At 39.3% G+C, this 20,689-nt stretch overlaps 1 protein-coding gene across 1 annotated transcript in view; it reads left to right on the forward strand.

Moving 5' to 3' along the window:
• MMRN1 (multimerin 1) overlaps positions 1-17,054 on the forward strand; it is a gene marked incomplete at both ends in the record, with an annotated part of 42,483 nt that extends 25,429 nt beyond the window's left edge. Inside the window, 5 exons of the mRNA XM_080632253.1 lie at positions 88-180; positions 2,870-3,043; positions 7,071-9,047; positions 15,376-15,522; positions 16,633-17,054. Of these exons, the coding sequence (XP_080488379.1) occupies positions 88-180; positions 2,870-3,043; positions 7,071-9,047; positions 15,376-15,522; positions 16,633-17,054 (2,813 nt within the window). The remainder of the gene's footprint in view (positions 1-87; positions 181-2,869; positions 3,044-7,070; positions 9,048-15,375; positions 15,523-16,632) is intronic.
• Positions 17,055-20,689: the final 3,635 nt, after the last annotated feature.

A 20,689-nucleotide genomic window follows, 5' to 3' on the forward strand; every position in this document is an offset into this window, starting at 1 on the left:
GAAAGAAAGCAACTGTTGTGGAATCGTGATTGTCATGTTCAGTGTTTCACTCACGTCCTTTCCTTTTTCTCCCTCTTTTGGCTCAAGAACAACAATCACTTATACACAGCAACCAGGCTGAAAGCAGCAGAACTGTCAGTGAGAGAACACCAGGAGCTCCTCAGGACCCCAATGGGCCAGGTCAGCTGTTATAATTACTATCACATCTAACCCAATCACTGACCACATGACTCACTAAGATCACTGCAAAAACAATTTGGGAAAAATCCCTGTGTGCTGAAAGGACCTGAACGAACCGTTAGAGTTTCTAGTCATGGTTCAGTGGTATGTTTCTCTGGTAAAGACAGGCAGAAGAAACTGATTTTAAAGATACCAGTAACTTAGCATTTATACAGTGTCTTGTGACTAAAAAAAATCCAGGAAAATAATTCTGCATAGAAATACTGAAACTATTACATTAGAGTAAAAGGCAGAAATTACCAGAAAAAAACCCAAACAACCAAACAGCAAGGCAAAAAAACCCCCCCAAAACAAAAACCAACCCAAACCAAACCCATCAAATCTAGAAGTAGCATAGACCAGCATTGGGCATACAAGTAAATGTAGTGACGTTAATTGTATTATCTGAATATGTGATTGTTGTTACATATTACAGAAAGTGGTGCTTTATTCAGAGCTAGTAGTTGTGCTTCAGACATTAGCAAGGGCGGCTTAGGTGTGTTTTAAGCTACTCTATCTAGGATGATCAAATAGCTAAACAGCACAAGGGCAGTTTATAGCTTTATACGGATGTTTGAGACTGTTTCTTATTACAGAATGGGATGTCAGAATTGAGACTGCCACAGGGTTTTATGGAGACAGTACACATGTATGTGTTTATGTCCATATACGTGTGGAGGGAGGAGGAGAGCTCCATGTTAATTGCTTTTCAATTATTTTTAAATTAAATGGGGTCAGTTCAGAAGGAGAAATACCTGTTCTGGCTGTGAACCCTGTGAACATGACTTGAGCCCAGTGCCAGGACTGACAGCCCTGATCTGTCATTCCGTCAGCAGCTGCCAGGACTCTGAAAGCCGAATTCTGTTTCCAGATCCTACTATGCAGCTATGCTACTTATAAACCTCACTTTCAGGTTCACCTGTGTAGTTTGACTGACAGAAAATGAACTGAAGAAAGCATTGCACCCGGCAGGTTGGTTATCAGTTTGGGTGACTATGCATGAGCCAGTAAAGAATTCAAATCACTTTCTCATAATAACAATTCAGACAGGAGCACAAGTGTCCAGATATGTCTGTTTGTCACAGAGCAGTATTATGATGAAGAGTATTCAGATAAAAAAGATCCTACAACGGCTTGTCTCCACATTGCCACTGGGGAGAATTGCCAGACTCTAAACTAGGTGGTTGGGTTATGAACACAATTTTGTATCTGTGTAAGTAGACACGATGGGCAAAGTAAACAGCTGAAGGTACTAACATTCTACCCTAAACCAGCCAGCCTTATTCACCAGCTTTTACCACATATGAATTTCAAAACCAACATGCCTTTACAGGAGGGCATTCTCACTGGTGTTCAGAATGCTTCATCTGCACTGAGTGGTGCATTTAGTGAATTTTCAGGGTTTTCCCAAATGCTGTTGAGTTAGATATGATACATGTATTTGTTACGTATTAGAATTCTGAAGAATAAAAGTCAGGTCAGAAGAATATACTCTTTTACATATAACTTTTTTTTTTTTTTTGGGGGGGGGGGGGTGTTTTGGGTTTTTTTTTGTTTTTACACTCCTGTGCTTGCACATGAGTCCTGATTAAAACTGTTCACTGCCATGGGAATAGACACTGATGCCATAATGAAAAATGACACAAGATCAATAGCAATACTGTTACTATTGTATTGTAAATATATTGTAAATTTATACTAATAAATATTTGTATGCACTCTAAAGAATCTCTTGCCTAGCAGTTCATTAAGTCATAGTATGTCCTTGATCATGTAGGATAATATATCATGTGTCTAAGGTAAGCCACTTAGGCTGAAGTTTTAGGAATTAAAGAGATTTTGTAGCTTTGCTTACAGTAATTGGAGCATTTAATTTTGATTCAGCATCTTCTGAAAATCACAGACTTAAGTCCCATTCCTGTCAGCTATCAAACTCAGATGGCTACCTGAAGTCATATGGAGTCCTAATTTGCAGGACCAAGGCCTTCATCATCACTACCTATCTTAAAAGGGTGCCTATCTTAAAACCAGGCCTTTTTATACCTGAAGAGACTACAAGTGTCAGGATCAATTTGGGCAGGTTTTAAAACAAACTTGACTTCACAGGTTGAGCATCATTTCTGAATGGCAAACTAATGATTATTCCAGAGTCATTTATCTCTTAGCTCTTTTGTTGCTATGTTGAACAAGCCTTTATTGTGGCCCCAGCGCTGAAAAGATGTTTTCCTTCAAACACAAGCCTTGCAAATTCATCAAGTTATGTTATAAATTGTAAGTAAAAATCAAGGTTTTTGTGATTGTGTTAGAAGAGATAGACTAAATGCGAATTAACTGAATACACTGTAGGGTACTAGGTGGAGGAAAAATGGCATTATGCTGATTAAAATATGCTAACCATTCAAAATGCTCTTGGAGAGTTGCAAATACTTTATAATGGATACAGATGCTTCAGTAATTAGTTAGTGCTGTGCTTCTGAATGTCACTAATACATGATACATGACAAAAATCAAGATGATTCACTCAAGACTAAAATTTCAGAAACTTTTCACCCCACTTCCAGCTAATGTGTGTCAAGTCATTTACACTTTCTCCCCGCAAGTGTTTTAAAGGTTTGGGATTTTTTTCTTCTCATCTTGTTCTTTGACCAAGCACTTACACAAAAAATGAATGAGAGGATTAGCAGCCAGGAAATGAAACTGACTTTTCTACAGAAGAAGGTTGACAGCATTGCTGCTGCGATGAATGATGTGGGCAAAATGCTTTCTTCTCTGGAAGGCAAAATCAATGAAGATAAGGGCAGAGACTTGCAGTCTTTTCTGAAAGGTAAGAAAAATAAATTAATATAATCATTCATGCAGTTAAAGGTGCCACAAAAAAAAAAAAATGCTAAAAACATTCATAAACGATCCTGTTCTATTGCTCAACATTTATAGGAAGAATTGTCTTAGTTTCATACCATGGTGAAGGGATTTGTTTATTTTGACATTTGTTATGGTGTCTTTTATAGTGACAAAGAATTTACATTCTTGGGCACTGCATCATCTATGTGATAACTTAAGCCACAATTGAGACATTTTCATTTACTTAGAGCTTCTGCAAATATTCTTATCTTTTTTTTTTTTTTGTTTATATGACAGCTGCTAAAGGACGTGCTATTTGCTTTGCTATCAAATCTAAGTAATATTCTTTAATACGTAATTCACATATGCAGGGGAAATGTATAAGGAATTCTGTGGTTGTTGTATCTATAACATTGTAAACATCCAGCTGAATAATTTGCCTCTGATCATATTAAGCTACCTTTGATAAACATCTGTACTCATGTGTGGTAGATGAGAGACATAGACAGGAATCAGGAGGTTGGGCAAACTCTCGCTATTAGAATTATGCATCCATTCTTTGTGAATCCTGCAGCTGTTTGTTTCCCAACTACAAATGGTGCTTAACAATCAGATTGAGACTGATGCTTTCATTTCCTTGATATACAATATTTTGCTCATGTTTCAGAATTTTCCCCCAAACTGTTTGTATTATACACTTTAGAATCCAGAAAACTACATATTGTTTGAGAATGAAATGAGAGAACTGGAGCTTCTTACAATGAGATAAAAATAAACATTAAGTGCTTTTGTATATCCCTCAAATTTACCAAGTGTGGCCCTATTTCTTCTATGTTCAGTCCTCTGTCTCCCGAGTTGCTTGTGCCACATGCTAGATGGCCCTCTTGTACCCTGGATCAAGTTGATCCCATCTCTCACATAGGTGACCTGCTTTCATCTCTCCACATATTGCTAGATGGCATTCTTGACCTTTGGGCATACATTTAATTTGTCTTTGAATATTTCACATTTCCCTTCTGCTTTCTCTTCATTCTTTTTTATATTCCACTCTTTCTAGCTGTCATTTCCATTCTATTCCAAGAGCATTCTTTTGCTGCATTCTGTACTTCTGCTTCTTCATTCCCTTTCTGTATTTAAGGGTCCAAGTTCTAATTAAAACATGCATTACAAAAGACTCTGTTATTTCACACTTCTCTGCAAATGTGTTTCAAGCTTTTATTGGTTTTATTTGCAATGATATATATTATACCTGCTTAGATGAAATCTCCAGTTGCTGGCCCTTTTTTGATTTATGTTCTCCATCTATCTCCTAATCAAATTACTAATGAAAATACTGCTATCAGCTACTTTCCTTGACTCTAATTGTGAGTCCTCCAATAGAGGTTATTCTTGGCTTGTATACAGGTAAATAGCAGGAATGAGGTGAAGAGAAGAGAGAGAGCAAGGTTAGAGTTTCTGTTGTAATGTCAAAGGGCAACTGCAGTTTCTGTCCAGCGAATATCGGTCAGCCATACTCCAAGTGGGCAAAGAGCATCCTATAGTAGCAGGAGCTGGAAGAAGTTTTCATGGTGTCCTCTAACCTGGTATAGATGTGCAGTATAGGAACATCAGACTTGCTAAAAATTACTCTTAGGATCTCACCTGAAGGAAAACACAACTTTCCCCACTAGCACTGCCATCCTGAAGCAACATGCTTTTGGAGCACCGTTAAGTCTGTAGCTCCTTCATACTATTCAGACTTCTTCCTACCTCCCATGCTTTTCCATTTTCTTACCATGGTGCCCAGGTCCTTTGCTCGTATCCATTAATCAGTTTTCTTCTTACCACAGTGTCCTGGGTTCAGCAGTAGCAGTCATTTTTTCTCCTTCTTAGTAGCTGATGCAGCACTGTGTTTTTGACTTTTGGCCTGGGAACAGTGCTGATAAAACCGATGTTTTTAGTTGCTGGTCAGAATGTTTAGTCTGACCAATGACTTTCTGAGCCTCATGCTCTGCCAGGGAGGAGGGGAAGCCGGGAGGAAGCAGAGACAGGACACCTGACCCAAACTAGCCAAAGAGGTATTCCATAACACAGCACATCATGCTCAGGAGGTAACTGAGAATTACCTGGAAAGGCTAGTTCACTGTGGGGTGGGGGTGAGTTATCGGTCAGCGGATGGTGAGGTGTTGTATTCTCTTCCCTTGTTATTTCCTTTATCATTATTATGATTGGTGATAGCAGTAGTGATTTGTGTTATACTTTAGTTACTAAACTGTTCTTATCTCAGCCAGTGGGAGTTACATTCCTTTTCGATTCTCCTCCCCATCCCTCTGGGAGTAGGGGGAGGGAAAGAAGGGGGGGAGTGAGAGAGAGACTGCATGGCTAACTTGATGACAAGGTTTAAACCACAACACAGAGAAATTCTTATGGCAGCCCAGCTTTGTATCAGGGTTTGTTAGGAGTGAGGTCTGGTTTTGTGAACAAAAAATACCATTTACAAAGTCATTATTTCTTGGTTTCATCTGTAAATAGACTTTGGTCCCACAAACCTGTCATCTGTTTATACAGGGCCACGCTCAATGAAGTAACTGATATGATCCCCTAATTGGATTAGTGAAACCTGCATTTTTAAAAATGGTTTGCAGTACTCCGGAGACTGTTCCTACTTTTTACTTAGAGAAAATATTTTGATGTTTCCTTTTAATTTAGTAAACTCTGCTTACTTCTCGCTAGTCTTCCCTCCTCCTTTCACTCCACATCAAGCCCTTTTATAGACTTCTTTCCTCTTCATTATTAAAATATACACTCCTTTGAAAATGAACTCAACAATGGAGTGTTAATCACTTCCAAGTCAGAAATGTCACTTACAGCTGGATATATGACCTTAACTCAGTCTCCTGTGTACATACATTTATTTTGCACATTATTCTTCAAATAATTGAATCTACAAAGGGAGTATATGTTGACACAGAGTAATTATGCACTTTGGATTTCAGCCAGAGAGTTAAAATTAAAATTTATAATCTCATAAAAAGCGCAAGAGATCTGTAATGTTCACAGGTAGTTTGGACCTTTCTATTTCAAAATGAGCAACAGACAAATTGAGTTACATTCACAAATTCTCAGCTCAAGCTTAAGAATATACCCCATTGTCACTTACAGCACAAGTTTGGATCAGGTCTTTCTGTGGAAGGGCATGCTCCCACAGGCCCTAGTGAACTTTGGAATACCACTTGCTTACCACATACCTAGATGTCCTAGCCAGCAAGTAAAGGAGCGAAGCCCAAAGCTGTCTGTTCAAGTTTCACTCTCCTGGTAACAAAACCACCTGAAAACCAGAGCTGAGCTCTGCTCCAAATGTGAATCAACTAAATAGAGTAGGAATGGGAGAGAGCAATACTGGCAGTTTCTTGACTGTCACAGGAAGAAAACACCAGTATAGATCCTGTGAAAGACCTCTTGCAGCAGGATGGTCTGTTATCAAGATGTGTTGCTGAGATGGAGCAGTTGTCTTGTTGCTAATTTTAGATATTCAGTAAGGCGATTCCTTTTTATTTGCTTCTTTCTGACTATAGCATGTTGTATGATCACTTAGCACATACACTAGGAAGGTAATCTCTTCTTTCACTTCTTGACCATAACGTTGATAAAGCAAGTGGTTTCTTCCTTACTTTCCCAGTGGAGAAAGGACACATCATTTTCTCATGAGCAAGCCACAAAAGCACACAGAACTCCCCATTTCAGTGCTCAGAAACAGCTTAGCTAGGAGATACCACATGCAGACTCTGAGTTTGCCCTTTCAAAATAATAGCAAAACTGCCATTGATTTTGGAGAAACAAGGATGAGTCTTTAAATACTGTTATCCATTCTCTGCATTTATCAGCTTTAAATTTTGCTCTATGGCTTGGTAAATAGGGGCAGGAATGTGTATCTCTTCCGTAAAGCACTGTGCTTACTCACATTGCAGAAAAAAATTTAGATATTACTAGAATTGGTTTGATTGTTTCCCTATTTCTCCTTTTTCCTGAAGGTCTCAAATCCAGAAGTATTAACGAATTAGTCAAAGATATTGTCAGAGAGCACTTTAAAGGAATTCAAAGTGAAATGCAAGAAAGCATGGCTCAGATTTTCAAGACAATATCTAGTTTGTCAGATGATCTTGAAAACACAAAGGGATTAGCCAAGCATCTGAATGAAACCCAACAAAAATTTGTTCAGGAGAAAGAAAATGGGCCAACAAAGCTTGATATTCTGGAGCTAAAGAGTCATATAGTGCAGATAAAAGAGGAAGTGACCCTCACTTGCGACAAACCTATAAAAGCTTTACAGGAAAAGCAGAAAACCTTGGAGGATAACTTGGAGTATCAACAGTCAAGAAGTGTCATTTATTATGAATCTTTAAATAGGACTCTTACTGAAATGAAAGATGCTCATGAACAACTGTTATCAGTTGAACAGTCTTCAAGCCAAAACATCCCTTCAGATAAAGTCACGGAGTACAATGTCACAGAGTACATGTTCACATTGCATGAGAAAGTAAAGAAACAAGGAATGATGGTGCTGCAGATCTATGATGACTTAAGAGTCCAAGATATCAAGATCAGCAACCTCAGTGTTGCACTGGAAAATCAGAAAGACTCTGTTCTGGGGGTCTGTGATGACATGTTGTCAGAGAGCAGGAGGGATTTCCAAACACAACTGACAGTAGCTCAAGAGAATGTGCTTATCCTAAACAAAAGTCTCTCTGACCTGCTCCTTCCATTGGGCAATAAGATGAACAAAATGAATGAGCAAATTAATGATTTGTGTTATGATATGGAGATTCTCCAACCCTTGATTGAACAAGGGATACCTTTTAGTCTGACTTCAGAGTATGAACAACAAATTCAAGCTGAAGAAATCAACAAGAAGCTTGAAAACCTCACTACTGTTGTTAACAAAATGAGTTCTGCAATTAAGGAGCTTTCCAAAACTCAGGAAGGACTTAAAAATGAATCTCAGGCTTATCAGGAACTGTTTGAGAGTCATATTAATGAATGCTCCATGGAAATAGAAGATGGATTAAACAAGACCATGATAGTGATAAACAGTGCTATTGATTCTATTCAAGATAACTATGTACTGAAAGATACGCTACGTGCTCTGAGAAATGAGACTGAAGTCTGCTGTGGGAGAGCTGAGAAACTGGACAGCCTCCTGGCTTTCATTCCCCAATTTCAACAGTTGAATGAATCCCTCCGGATGCTGCTTGTTGGCAAGAAGTATGAATTTTCTTTACAAGTAGCGCCATCCCTTTCTGATCTTCCATATGAAGAGTCTGACAAAGTTATCCTCCACAATTTCAGAAGACTTTTCTATATTTTAAATGATACATCATCAAAAGTGGACAATCAACAACAAGATATCAGCCGCCTGGAAGAAAAGGTACTTGATTCTGTTGAGGAATCAAAGGACCATGAGATTCGCCTTCTGAATGTGGAGTCAAAAATTTCCAAGTTTTTGTCAAACAACTGTGTCTCACTGAAAAAACCCAAAGCAGCCTCTACAGAGAAAGAGCAAGTCGTCTCACTTCAGCTCCAGACACTGAGTTCCAGGATCAAGGCTCTGGAAGCCAAGTCAATCCGCTTCTCAAACATCATTCCACTTCTGAACAAGACTGCTCACGAGGCTTGGGGGCTGTGTCACGATACCAATGGCAGCATCCATAAAGTGAATGCGAGTATACCTGTGCTAATTAAACTTGCTCAGCCAGATATCCCTCTCCTGCATAGAGGCCTCAAAGAGCTCATTGAATCTGTGCTTGAAATAAGAGCAGGAACTATCTTGACAAATTTAACCCAGCATGTTGACATATCAGTTGCAAATGCTATGAACAACATCACCAAACTTCAGAAGCAGATGAAACCAGTTATGAAGAAGCCAGTCCCAGTGAAAAAAGGAGCAGCAAATGTCACCATGAGCCTGGCAAGCCGAAGTCAGAGAAACACGGATAATAATATAGATCCAGGTAATGCATTTTACTCTACTAAAAATTAGAGTCTTTGCAATAAAGGCCTATGTAACCATTGTGATGAACTGAAGTGGCAGAACTTGACTGAAGGTGAATAAAAAGTGCAAAAGAGAGTTTCAGAGGAACCTGCGGTTACTCTAGTCTCTTGCTTATAAACGATGATGCACTAAGACATCTAGAAGCTCCATTTAATTTTCCTTAACAAGCTCACATCTGATCAGTTTAAGATATATGTACATGCACACACACTCAGCTGAGTACCTGACCTTTCAAACATAACTGTCAATTTAGACAAAGTTTAAACTACAAGAATTTTGTGCCTGCATCTCAATTAGCAATTTCAGTAAAAAACCATACAAGCTGGGAGAGTAATCTGGAGTTGTCAGTACTTTGCAGTGTCAGTGGGGATGAAGAGTATAAAAAACCTGAGGCAAGTGAATATATCAAATCACTGAAATGAGGCTTTTGCTGACTCCTTCAGTAATCCATTGAGATTACTGGTGCAGTTACAGTTACAACAGTGTGTTCTTGCAGAATCAGGAGCCCAGACAATAAAGTAGGTTTGACTCGAGTCCATCCAGAGAACATCTCAGCTGAGTAGAAGCTGCCATTCTTAAAAGAGACATTTTGAGTGAGATTTGCTTCTGAACTTCAATTCAACCATCATCATATGAAATGAATTCATGTGGATGAATTCACAGAAATAGAAATAGAGTTATGAATTTTGGAATCAGATGAGTGGAAACCAGTAACGTAAGCTAATATTTTATGGAAATACAATTTCTGGCAAAATATAGAAAATGATGAAGGATTAAGTTTCTAGAAATCCTCAAAGGACTCTAACTCACATTAGAATAAGCGAAACAGATCCTAGATGGTAGAGAGATGTCCAGATACTTTTGAAGACCTGGATCTAACTATTTTCTGTAAAGTATTCTTAAATTTACAAACATTTCTGAAACTATATTTGCACCATATTATAAGCAGATATAGGGGTAGTAAGAGCTACCACTGTTGTTCATGTGATAAGACCATGGGCAATCTTCTTTTCCCTCTTCACACCTCTTCTCCCCCTTTCCCTCCCTCATCTCCTCCTGTCTTAGGTATGGGCACTTTTCAGTGATCAATTGAAAGGATCCTTTTTGAAGTCCCAGTCCAATGAGTAGCTTGACTTCTGCTAAAAGCCATCCCTACTGAAGGGTTTCAGTCCTTGGTTCACATTTTGGTTAAAAGAGGACAGACAGCTATTCCAACAGGCAGTCACACACCAAGATTTCCCAAATTCTTCTTACAAATTAATTTGAATATTTTGATACTTGAAATAGCAGTTCTTTCTCAATCATTTCTGTTTTCTGCCTGTTTGTGGCACAGCACAAGATGGAAATTCAAAACCCTTGATCACAATTAAAATTAAGGGGAAATGAGATATGATGCCTTTAATCTTTCCCGAGTCTTCTGCTTTATTGGAAAATGTCGCTAGTGCTACCTGCCTGGAGCACAGGAAGCTGCCACCTGCTCTGTTCTTTTACTCCACATTATTGAATTAATATATTTCCTATTTATTATTTATCTCATGCTGAATTTTAATAAATACCCACTTGATAACACTGGAAGCATGCTTACTCTTACAGAAAGTGCAGATCTTTGCAGATGTTGAAAAGCCCTATTTTTAAACAACATTTCTACATAGCAATGTTTATGCGGACTTTTTTGTCAGTAATGAGCTTTTGCACTCAGTGATATTTCATGCCTAGCAAATTCATACGTTACATTACTGTAAGTTAAAGAAGTAAGAAAGACCATTGTTCTAATTAACAAGTATCTATCTTCAGCCAGGGTATATTTTAAAAAAATTAGAATAAAATTCTAGAAAAAGGTGAATGAAAATTCTCATTATTTCCACTATGTTAAATATTGGATCCTGCTCTAACAGATCGGGATTTTCTTTGGCTTTAATATGTTCAGGATTTGGCCTTGAAGTAATACTTAGTTAATTTGAAATCAAGGGGAAAGAATGCAAGTTTGCATTCCATATGCAGGGACATACAGGTTTGGAGACTTCCCATATTGTGGAGTGGATGAAAAAAAAAAGATGTATGTCAGCTGAAGGCTACAATATGTATGTGAGGGACAGAAAATCTAACGCTTATCCTGATACTGAACTGTATTGGCAACCTGGGATGAATAAGAAAATTACGGTCTTAAGACAGATTCAAGCATCTGAAAAAGGGGAGGTGACAGCTTTTAAAGAAACAATATGCAGTAAGATTTTTATTAGTCTTGGTTATGGATTATGTCTGTTCTTACCTTCCAATGAACTATTCTACTGCAGAAATGTGTGATGCAGCATGAGGGCAGCTTTGCTCAGTTCCATTTTCACATTGCCATTTAGTGCTGTGTCTGTTCTCAAGAGAATCTAGAGGCTGCCATGCAAAGGTGAATGCAGTTTCTTGTTGCCTGTCTTGTACTAGTTGTGGTTTGGCTTTATTCAGATTTGCTGTCAACATGAATAACTGACGGTGCAGCTGTGTTATATTTATGTTTGTATTATGTAATAACATGTTATGTTCATGAAGCTCCACCTGAGGATGGATGAGGAACTGCCTAAGAGTGTATGGGACAGGATTAACGGATATTCAGGGAAAGGTGACATTATAGTGGGGGTCTGTTACAGGCTGCCTGACCAGGAAGACAGAGTAGATGAGGCCCTGTACAGACAGATAGGAGCAGCCTCACATTCACAAGCCCTGATCCTCATGGGGGACTTGAACCACATCGATATCTGTTGGAGGGACAACATAGCAGGGCATAAGTAATCCAGGAAGTTCCTGGAAAGTGTTGGTGATATGACAAAAGAGCCAGCAAGAAGAGGGGCTATGTTTGTTCTCACCAACATGGAGGGGCTGGTGGTGACCATGAAATGGTGGAGTTCAAGATCCTTAGGGCAGTGAGAAGGATGTATAGCAAGCTCCAGGAGAGTGGACTTTGGCCTCTTCAGGGATCTGCTTGGTACAGTAACATGGGATAAAGACCTGAAAGAAGAGGGACTCAAGAAAGCTGGTTAATATTCAAGGATCACCTCCTTCAAGCTCAGTGTGACAGAGGAAGTCAGGCAAGAATGCCAGGAGGCCTTTATGAATGAATAAGGAGCTCCTGGACAAGCTCAAACACAAAATGGAATCCTAAAGTTGATGGAAGCAAGGGCAGGTAGCCTAGGAGGAATATGGAGAAATTGTCTGAGCAGCCAGATCTCAGGTTAGAAAACCCAAAGTCCTGATAGAATCTGACCAGGGATATCAAGGGCAACAAGAAAAGCTTCTGTAGGTATGTCAGGGATAAAAAGAAGACCAGAGAAAATGCGGGCTCTGTCCAGAAGGAAGCAGAAGACCTGGTTACCTGGGACATAATTTTTTGCCTTGGTCTTCACTGGCAAATGCTCTAGCCACATTGCTGAAGTCGCAAAAGGCAAAGCTGGGGAATGGGAGAATGCAGAACCACCTGCTGTAGGAGAAGATCAGGTTTGAGACTATCTAAGGAACCTGAAGGTGCACATGAAGGTCCATGAGTCCTGATGAGATGTGTCTACAGGATGAGAGGTCCTGTGGGAACTGGCAAATGACATGGCTCAGCCACTATCCATGTGGTGCTTTTTTGCACCGTAAACACCCTGCACAGCCCTTATAACTGAATTCCCTCTCAGGGCCCCAAATGTACTGATAGCCTTACTTGCCCTGGGCATACTGACCTAGCCCTTAGACTGCGCACCCTGCCTATGGGCCTGGGATCAGCTCAAGCCAATCTCCCAGGCCTTTTCATTCTTGCTGGGCTGTGACTAACCCTGGTTACCACAATCAACCTGCTATGCTTTGCTTGTCACCACTCCAGGTGAGGCACCAGCCCTACTGTCACTCTCAGTTCCTGGGTGCCAGCCCCAGTGGGGCTGCCTCTCTCCCACTGCTCCCTGGCACTCCTTGCACCTAGGCTACTGGGGAAACGCATCACTTTTATCACTGTCAGACTTGACAGCGCGAAGCCAGAGGTGATTAATAATTGTAGGCTGACAACCAGTCTGACCCTGTGTGAGCCTGTGGTTAGTAGGCTTCCAGGCTCCTCCAATCTCCCAGGGCTTCCTGAAAGACGGTTACAGATAACTAAATATTGAAAAATGTTGGCAAGTTACTTCCTGTTCAGATATTTCCAAATTGAACCACTGGAATCACTTGTTTCCGTAAAGAGACCATTGAATTTCTGAATATTTGATTTGCTTCTAAACAACACCCCAGTAGATACTGACAGAGCTTCTTTATTTGTTTGAAGATCTATTTGTACAGCAGTGTATTTCCCAAAAGAGCTTCTGGCTGCTTGCCCTCTCAAGGAGTAGCAAAACTCAGGATTAACTGGCTCTGCTCCCTCCTGCCATACTGAGAGTAAATAGCAACTGCATTCAGTTTATTCTGTGCTGTTAATAGCTGCAATTTAAGCCTTGAATTTAATTTATAAAGTCTTTCTCTTTTACTCATCTACAATACTAAGTTGTGAAGATTAATTGAAAATAGGATATGCAGTATAGTAGGAAATTCTTTCCTAATCTGAACCTCTTGGCATCTTTACCCCAAGCAGAAATAAGTACATAGTGTCTCAGGATGCCCTTCAGCAAAGAGAAGGAAAATAAAAATACTGGGCAGAGGGGCAGCCATAGCCAGAAATGACAGCAAGAACATGCTATTGTAAGATTACATGGAAGTTACACAGAGATTACCTTCTCAGGGGAGATCAAAGGCATTTGCCTCTTAACGCTGAAAACTCTTGTACAAACCCCTTTACAGCTTCTCCTAGTTTTAGCAAATGGAGTGCACTCCCCAGCTGCTGTTAAGCAATGCTGCGCTGGAAGGGTTAATTTCTTGTAGGTAAAGCTATGTCTGAATTTGATTTAACTCTGAGATTAAGTTCAGCCGAACTTATCCTTCAGCAGACTGTTAAAACACTAGCCTCAATCTCATTATCGTTTCCTTTTTGTGATCTTTTTCCTGTTTCTTAGATTTACTTCTTGTTATGATAAGCCTAGGCCAATTAGCCGACAGTCTGCCCTGTTCTTACAGAAAGCTTTTGTATTTTGGGAATATGATACAGTCAGCAAAATCAGCTGTTTTCCTGCCATTTCTGCTTTCCTTTCACACTTGGTAAACATGTGGATGCTTGGTAAATATGACAGAAATGTTGTGGATTCTTGGTAAATATGAGTGAAAAATAAGGTCAATTAAGTGTGCAGTGAAACTATTATCTGAGAAGAAAAACATTATTTCCTCATGTCCAGTTGCCTCTACTGTGACCCCAGTCATCACAGTCCTAAATTGCTTTATTTCAGGCATTATGGGATGGATATTATTTTCTGTGAAAAGAATTACTGGGTTTCTTTAGGTCCATGTGCTCCACCAGTGCAAATTTAAGTGTCACTGTACTATGTGCTTTAGCCTTCTGCTTGCTGAAATGAAATTTCTCATAGACATAGTTTGCCTTAATACAGGAGTCTGTGAAATGTCTGGATGGGAATCTGAAGATAACTATAGGCATTACTGAGGTATCTATATGAAGATCCATGTCAACATTTCTCTGGCAATAAGTAGACCCTTTTATAAAAGGCTTTTCAGTTCCCACCTACCAATCTAGATTTACCATCACTGGTAAATCTGTGTGGAGTATTCTTTCCAGAGCTGTAATGGTAGTTCCTGGGAAAGAAAAGGTTTGTTTTCTAAAATATATGACTTTCTAAAATATCTGGGAATGCTCTGTGTTCAGAGTTTTTCATAGGAATATTTAATTTTTAACATGGCTTGAATGTTCTTCCCCTCCAACTGCTATGACAACACATTGTGCAATTACACTCAGTAGTTACTGGCTCAGAGCTTAGCAGAACTGGACTGACATTTCTCCATATCAGCTGGGTGTGATCTGTATCTTTTCTGTATCTTTCATCTTATTATATGTACTTGACCCTCTAAGATGACCAGAACTCAGCATTTATAGGTAATTCTTAGAGGCTATAGGTATATCTTGAAGGTATATATAGGTATATGATTATATAGGTATATAATCATATAGCTATGTCTTGGAGGCTGTCTGAGGGTACACTATGTTCAGGCAAAGAGGGAGGCTAGCAAACGATCTGAAGTGCCTGGACAGGATGTGAAGTTGGCCTTCACAGAGCAAAAATTCCACTGGTTTTATGAGTGGACAAAGAGGCTTTCCAAAATGTTGAAAACTTGGAAAGTGTCACTGTAATGACATTGCAGCTGAGGTTGTTGCTTTTCCTCCCTCTCTATCACAGGGCAGTATTCAGCTTGTGTCAGCTCCCCATGCCAGAATGGAGGAACCTGTATCAATGACAGACAGAGCTTTATTTGTGCTTGTCGCCACCCCTTTGGAGGAGCCAACTGCAGCATGAAGCTGGTGAACGACAGTTCTCTGAGTGTCGGCAAGTACAGAATTTAGTAGCACAATATGCTAGCAGTACAGGCCTCTGCCTCAGGGCCTAATTAGAGAGCATTTGCTGGTCAAAGGTCTCACGTTTCACTTTCATGAGTACCAACTCAAGTAGTAGTGTCCTGTGTTTTGGTGCTGAAGACATCAATCCCCATGGGTGACTCATGATCTCTTTCTTTAATATGACCAGATGATGGGATTAAATTGGACTGGGACCAGTCATAATAGCTGGAAAGCTCCCTGGTGAATTGCACAGAGTGGGAGAGTGTGCAATAGATGTATTTGAACATGGTATCATGAAATTTGAAGGGGGAGGTAAAATCACTTCACTGGGGGATACTAGCTTCAGTACGGCCATAAATGCTGTATAAATACAAGTAGCTACAATGATGCATGGGACTATGGCCTCAAGAAGTCATTTTAGGCATGCCTCTGATTTTCATCAGCAAAGGATGCAGCCCTTGAAAGATATTTCAAAAAAGAAAAGTGGAAACTGTGCTTATTCAATCTGGAAAACAAATAAATCATTTACATCCAGGCCACATGGAATGTGAATTTTATGCAGCTTTTAGCAGCTATTTCACTGATTCTTACTCATGACAGCATATGAATAGTGAATAAAATAATTGTACAGTGGCAGGGAATCATAGTGTGCAGGCTCAGCTTGAGGAGAAAAGCTTATACTTATTTCCTCATTTAACGTCAGGAGTGCTAAACCTCTTTAGTGTCTGCATATGATTTGTGGAGAAAATTCTTGGCTTCAGCACACATAGGAACAATGAAAGATATCCTGGGGTGGGAAAAACTTCATGAGGGAGGAGTGAGGGAAAGAAAGTTCAAATAGTAGCTTCCCTAATGATAACATAGTATAGACAAACATAAAGTTCCTTTGCTGTTGCTAAAATTATTGTTTTGTCCATAAACCTAGCACTAATTGTGAAGAAAACTACAATACAGAGAAACTTTGTGTTTATGAAGAAATATGATGTTTCAGTTGCTCAAGCTACTGGATGATGTGGCTTCAGAAAAGCTGCTTTTGATCTTCTGGCTGGTCCAAGTTACCTTTATACATTACTTGAATTTTTTCTTTATTCTTTTCCAGATTTTTCAAAAGGATCGTACAGATACGCACCTATGGTGGCTTTTTTTGCCTCTCATACATATGGAATGACTACTCCAGGACCCATCAGATTTAACAATCTGGATGTCAACTATGGCGCTTCATTTGCCCCAGCAACTGGGAAGTTCCATGTTCCGTATCTGGGGGTCTATGTTTTTGAATATACCATTGAATCATTTAGTCCACGTGCCTCTGGCTATCTGGTCATTGATGGAATAGACAAACTCACTTTTCAGGCTGAAAATATTAATGCTAACAAGTACACTGACAGAGTAATTACTGGAAATGCTTTATTAGAGTTAAATTATGGTCAAGAAGTCTGGCTCAGGCTGGCAACTGGCTCTATACCAGCCAAGTATCCACCTGTGACCACCTTTAGTGGTTACTTGTTGTATCGTACCTAAGTCTGCCGTAAATGTAAACACTTGCCATCAGATGAAACAACCTGCATGTGAATTTACCTTTGCCTTTAAATACTTTGTTCTTTAACAGCCATAAGTTTCTCAAAATAACCAATGTGATGGTGTTTAAAGTGCTAATTGTCCAAGAAGTTGCTCGGTTGTAGTCATTTTCACATCTAGGGAGTCCACAGGTTGGAGATGGGGGAAAAAAATAAGCATTTTCTTTATAAAAACATGACTGGGAAGCACTAATCTAACCCAGAACAATGTTCTATGTTCACGTTGCGTAAGAAAAACCGACTTACACAAGGTTGCTGGGAATCAGTTCTCAAGACAAATCATAGCTAGTTTTGATTATTCCTTTTTAACCTGAGTGCATACCAAAGATGATAGGTAGATTCTGATGACTGTGATGCTGGATAACTGCTTAGCTCATTGTACTAAGTGATAATCATGTATATATTCTGTTTGGAAAAAACATATTCATTTTTCATTTTGCTTGACATTATTTACCACATAGAATCATAGATTGCATATAATACCCTGAGATGTTAGTGTTTAACTGATTCATGATTTTTAATGTAACCAGTATAATATCAAACTGCTTTTTTATCTAGCAGAAAAAACAAGAGGGAACACTTAGAAGCTGTGTGTTGATGCAGATTAAAAATAAGGTTCACATTTTTAGCAGTGAATATAGTGGATTTGGTGGAGTCTTTCTGTTGCTTGAAGCATTTACACCACAGCTGGGTTTTCCTTAGGCAGTAGGTTTTTGGGCAAGCATAGTTATATTTGCTTCACACAGATTTCAGCATGTAAACTTTGGCCTATAAAGTGCACAAGACTAAATGAGATAATCATAGTAATTTCGAAGTTTGAGCTCTATAAATCTGTGATTTCAGTTTGTTTCTGCATTATACTCACTAACTACTGGGGCAAGATGAACTTCAGTCTACATAAACAGGAATGTGATTCCTAAGCACTAATTCAGTAAAAAAAAATAAAACATGTAGTTCATGTAATGGCTGCCTGAAGACATAAACCCTCAGGTTTGCATCCTTATCAGTTAGTTGTAAAGCCCTCTGTTGCTGCAGTTTCTTGATGTCCCATGGACTGGTGTGACTGACCAGGTTTGTTTCTGGTTGTTGCCTTTGTTAATGCTAATTGGTTGGGTTTTACCTCTCTGTGTGTTTGTCTCCCTCCCTTTTCTCATCCTCCCAGCTGAAAAAATGAACTTTCTCACACTCCACATGTCCTTACCAATTACTGCCACTAACTAGGTTTGTTCTCATCACCAGCTCCTTCACTGTGAGTCAGACAGGTTTGTCTCTGCCTATTCTTTTCTATGGCTCCTTTGACCAGCTATCCTTAAAGGTGCAGACACCCTCCTTCCATGGCCTCCCATTCAGTTATCATTAATCAGTGTGCTCCGGTGATTTATGCCAATTTTTGAAGCCTAGAGTGTTTTGAAGCTCCCTGAATTATTTTGTTTTACGCTGTCAGAAACTTCATCTCTCAGTAGTATTCTATGTACCTTACCAGATCTTAAGATGAATGTCAGTAAAATGACTGAATTCTCCTGTGCTGTATGTGGATAAAAGAATACACAATATCTTTCATCAGGTGTATAAAAGTACATGTTGTTCAAAACTGAAATGTGCGTTCTCCACCAGGAGCACTGGAACTGAAGTGTGTCTGTGGGTGTGTGCCTGTGTGCACTGGCTACCTGAACTACACAAGCATGCAGCACTGAACAGCATTCTCCCATCTTCAGGGGAGCATCCTACCATGGCTTGTGGATAAGTACAGCAACTAAGAATTGATGAAAACCTTCAATCCAAGCCCATTTTCTAAGGCCCTAAATTCATCAATTAATTGTTAAGAAATCTTGCAGCACCTAAATGGTTCTTAAAATAGCCTGTGTTTGCTTGAAGGATATGAAATAAACAGAGAGTTGACGCTATCCTGAGAGTCAACAGAGAGAGACTATTCTGAAAGTCAACTGCAAATCTTGTTAACAGGTTGGGATATTTTGCCACTGTTTGTATTTTTATTTTTCTTTGAAGCCAGAAATTCTTTCTTTTTTTGTACCTGATGAGTTCTTAACATACCATGAACCCTGAATGAGTGTGCTACCTACCTTTCTCCTGTTGTATACATATTTTTCTGTAAACACTCAAAATCTTTGATATGACACTAACTCAGCCTACCGTATCATTGAATTTTATCAAAATAATGTCCAGAAGCCCAAATCCCTCCTTGTATGATTTTGTCATTTTAATATGTTTAGTCCTCTTTATTCCTGCTGTGGCTATGGCTAAATGGCATGAAAATTACTCTGCAAATGAAATTCAAATGACCCACCAGAGACTGCATCTCTGTTTTAATGTGACTTTCTTCGCCCTTGCTGCCCTTGCCACTAAATTCTTCAAGCTGGGTCCTCATTTTCACAGGCGCTGTTACTCCCCAGCAGCCAGATACTTTTTATGTCATTGTACTGGCTTTCTTTCCTTTTTTCTCTCTCCTCTTTTCTCACAAAACTCAAAATTCACTGGGGAAGAGTAAAAATTCTGATTAAAACTACATCTGTAGGAGTCACACATAGAAAAATAATTTCCCTCATAGAAAATATTACTGACGCTAGTTCTCATTGCACTATTAAAAATATGGAAGAATTAATATTTTAAAAATATAATAAATGTGCGCTGCCCTTTTTATACAATAATCTATTCAAGTCGTTCTTTGGATACATTAAAACTAAGTATACTTGGCTTTGTCTTTTGTTAAAAAGTAAAATGCAGATTCTTCACTGTGAATATAGGTTTGCGTTGGCTACTGAGGTTTATTTATGGGCCTGTGTCTATGCACCAGGGCTGCCTGAACTAATGAAGCAAACAATACTGAAAAATAACTGAGGATCAATAAAATCAGTCAGCCTACCCATTATGCAGAATAGACAGCAATCAGCCTGTACTCCCAGGAGAACTTTTCAGGCATCAAGCAGGAAAAGATGGTTCCCAAGGTACCTTGTCACCCTTTGTTTTCATTTTCATGCTATGATTTGCATTCCTTAATGATAGCAGGCAGCAAATCTGAATGTTCATCTCTACCCACAGCCCTTGTGAGGGACCAGAAAGCCATCCTGAGCCTTTGTACTCCAGAGTGCACGGTGTTCTCTTTATTTGGGTGACTCAATAACCATGGCAACATTTTGTCTGGTTTGGCTTTGACAAGCCCATCCAATTTACTCCGGAGCTTGCATTATCATTTCCTTACCTGTACCAACCAAGTTATCACTGAACACATTCCCCAGCCCCTCACATACTTAGTATTCACGCTGAGATCAGCAGTTTGTTTTCCTCACATACCTTTTCTAGCTGAACAGCCAGCACAACCCTGCTTTGCTCCAGCTCATGCCAAACTTCCCTGTTGACGCATGCCTGCCTGATGCTGACTTATGAGTACTGCTCTCTGTCCATACATCTGGGATATTTTTGTTCAATTATTTTTTCTCTCTGTGATAATAACATCTACATTGGCAGCAAGCAAGAAGAAAGCCATCATTTCTGAATTCAGCCACCTACCTGAAAGCATTTGATAGAAACAACACTGCAACTAAGCTCCACCAAAATTAGTGG

The sequence above is a fragment of the Psittacula echo genome (genome assembly GCF_963264785.1).
Source record: "Psittacula echo genome assembly, chromosome: 1".
In the NCBI taxonomy this organism is placed as follows: Eukaryota; Metazoa; Chordata; class Aves; order Psittaciformes; family Psittacidae; genus Psittacula; species Psittacula echo.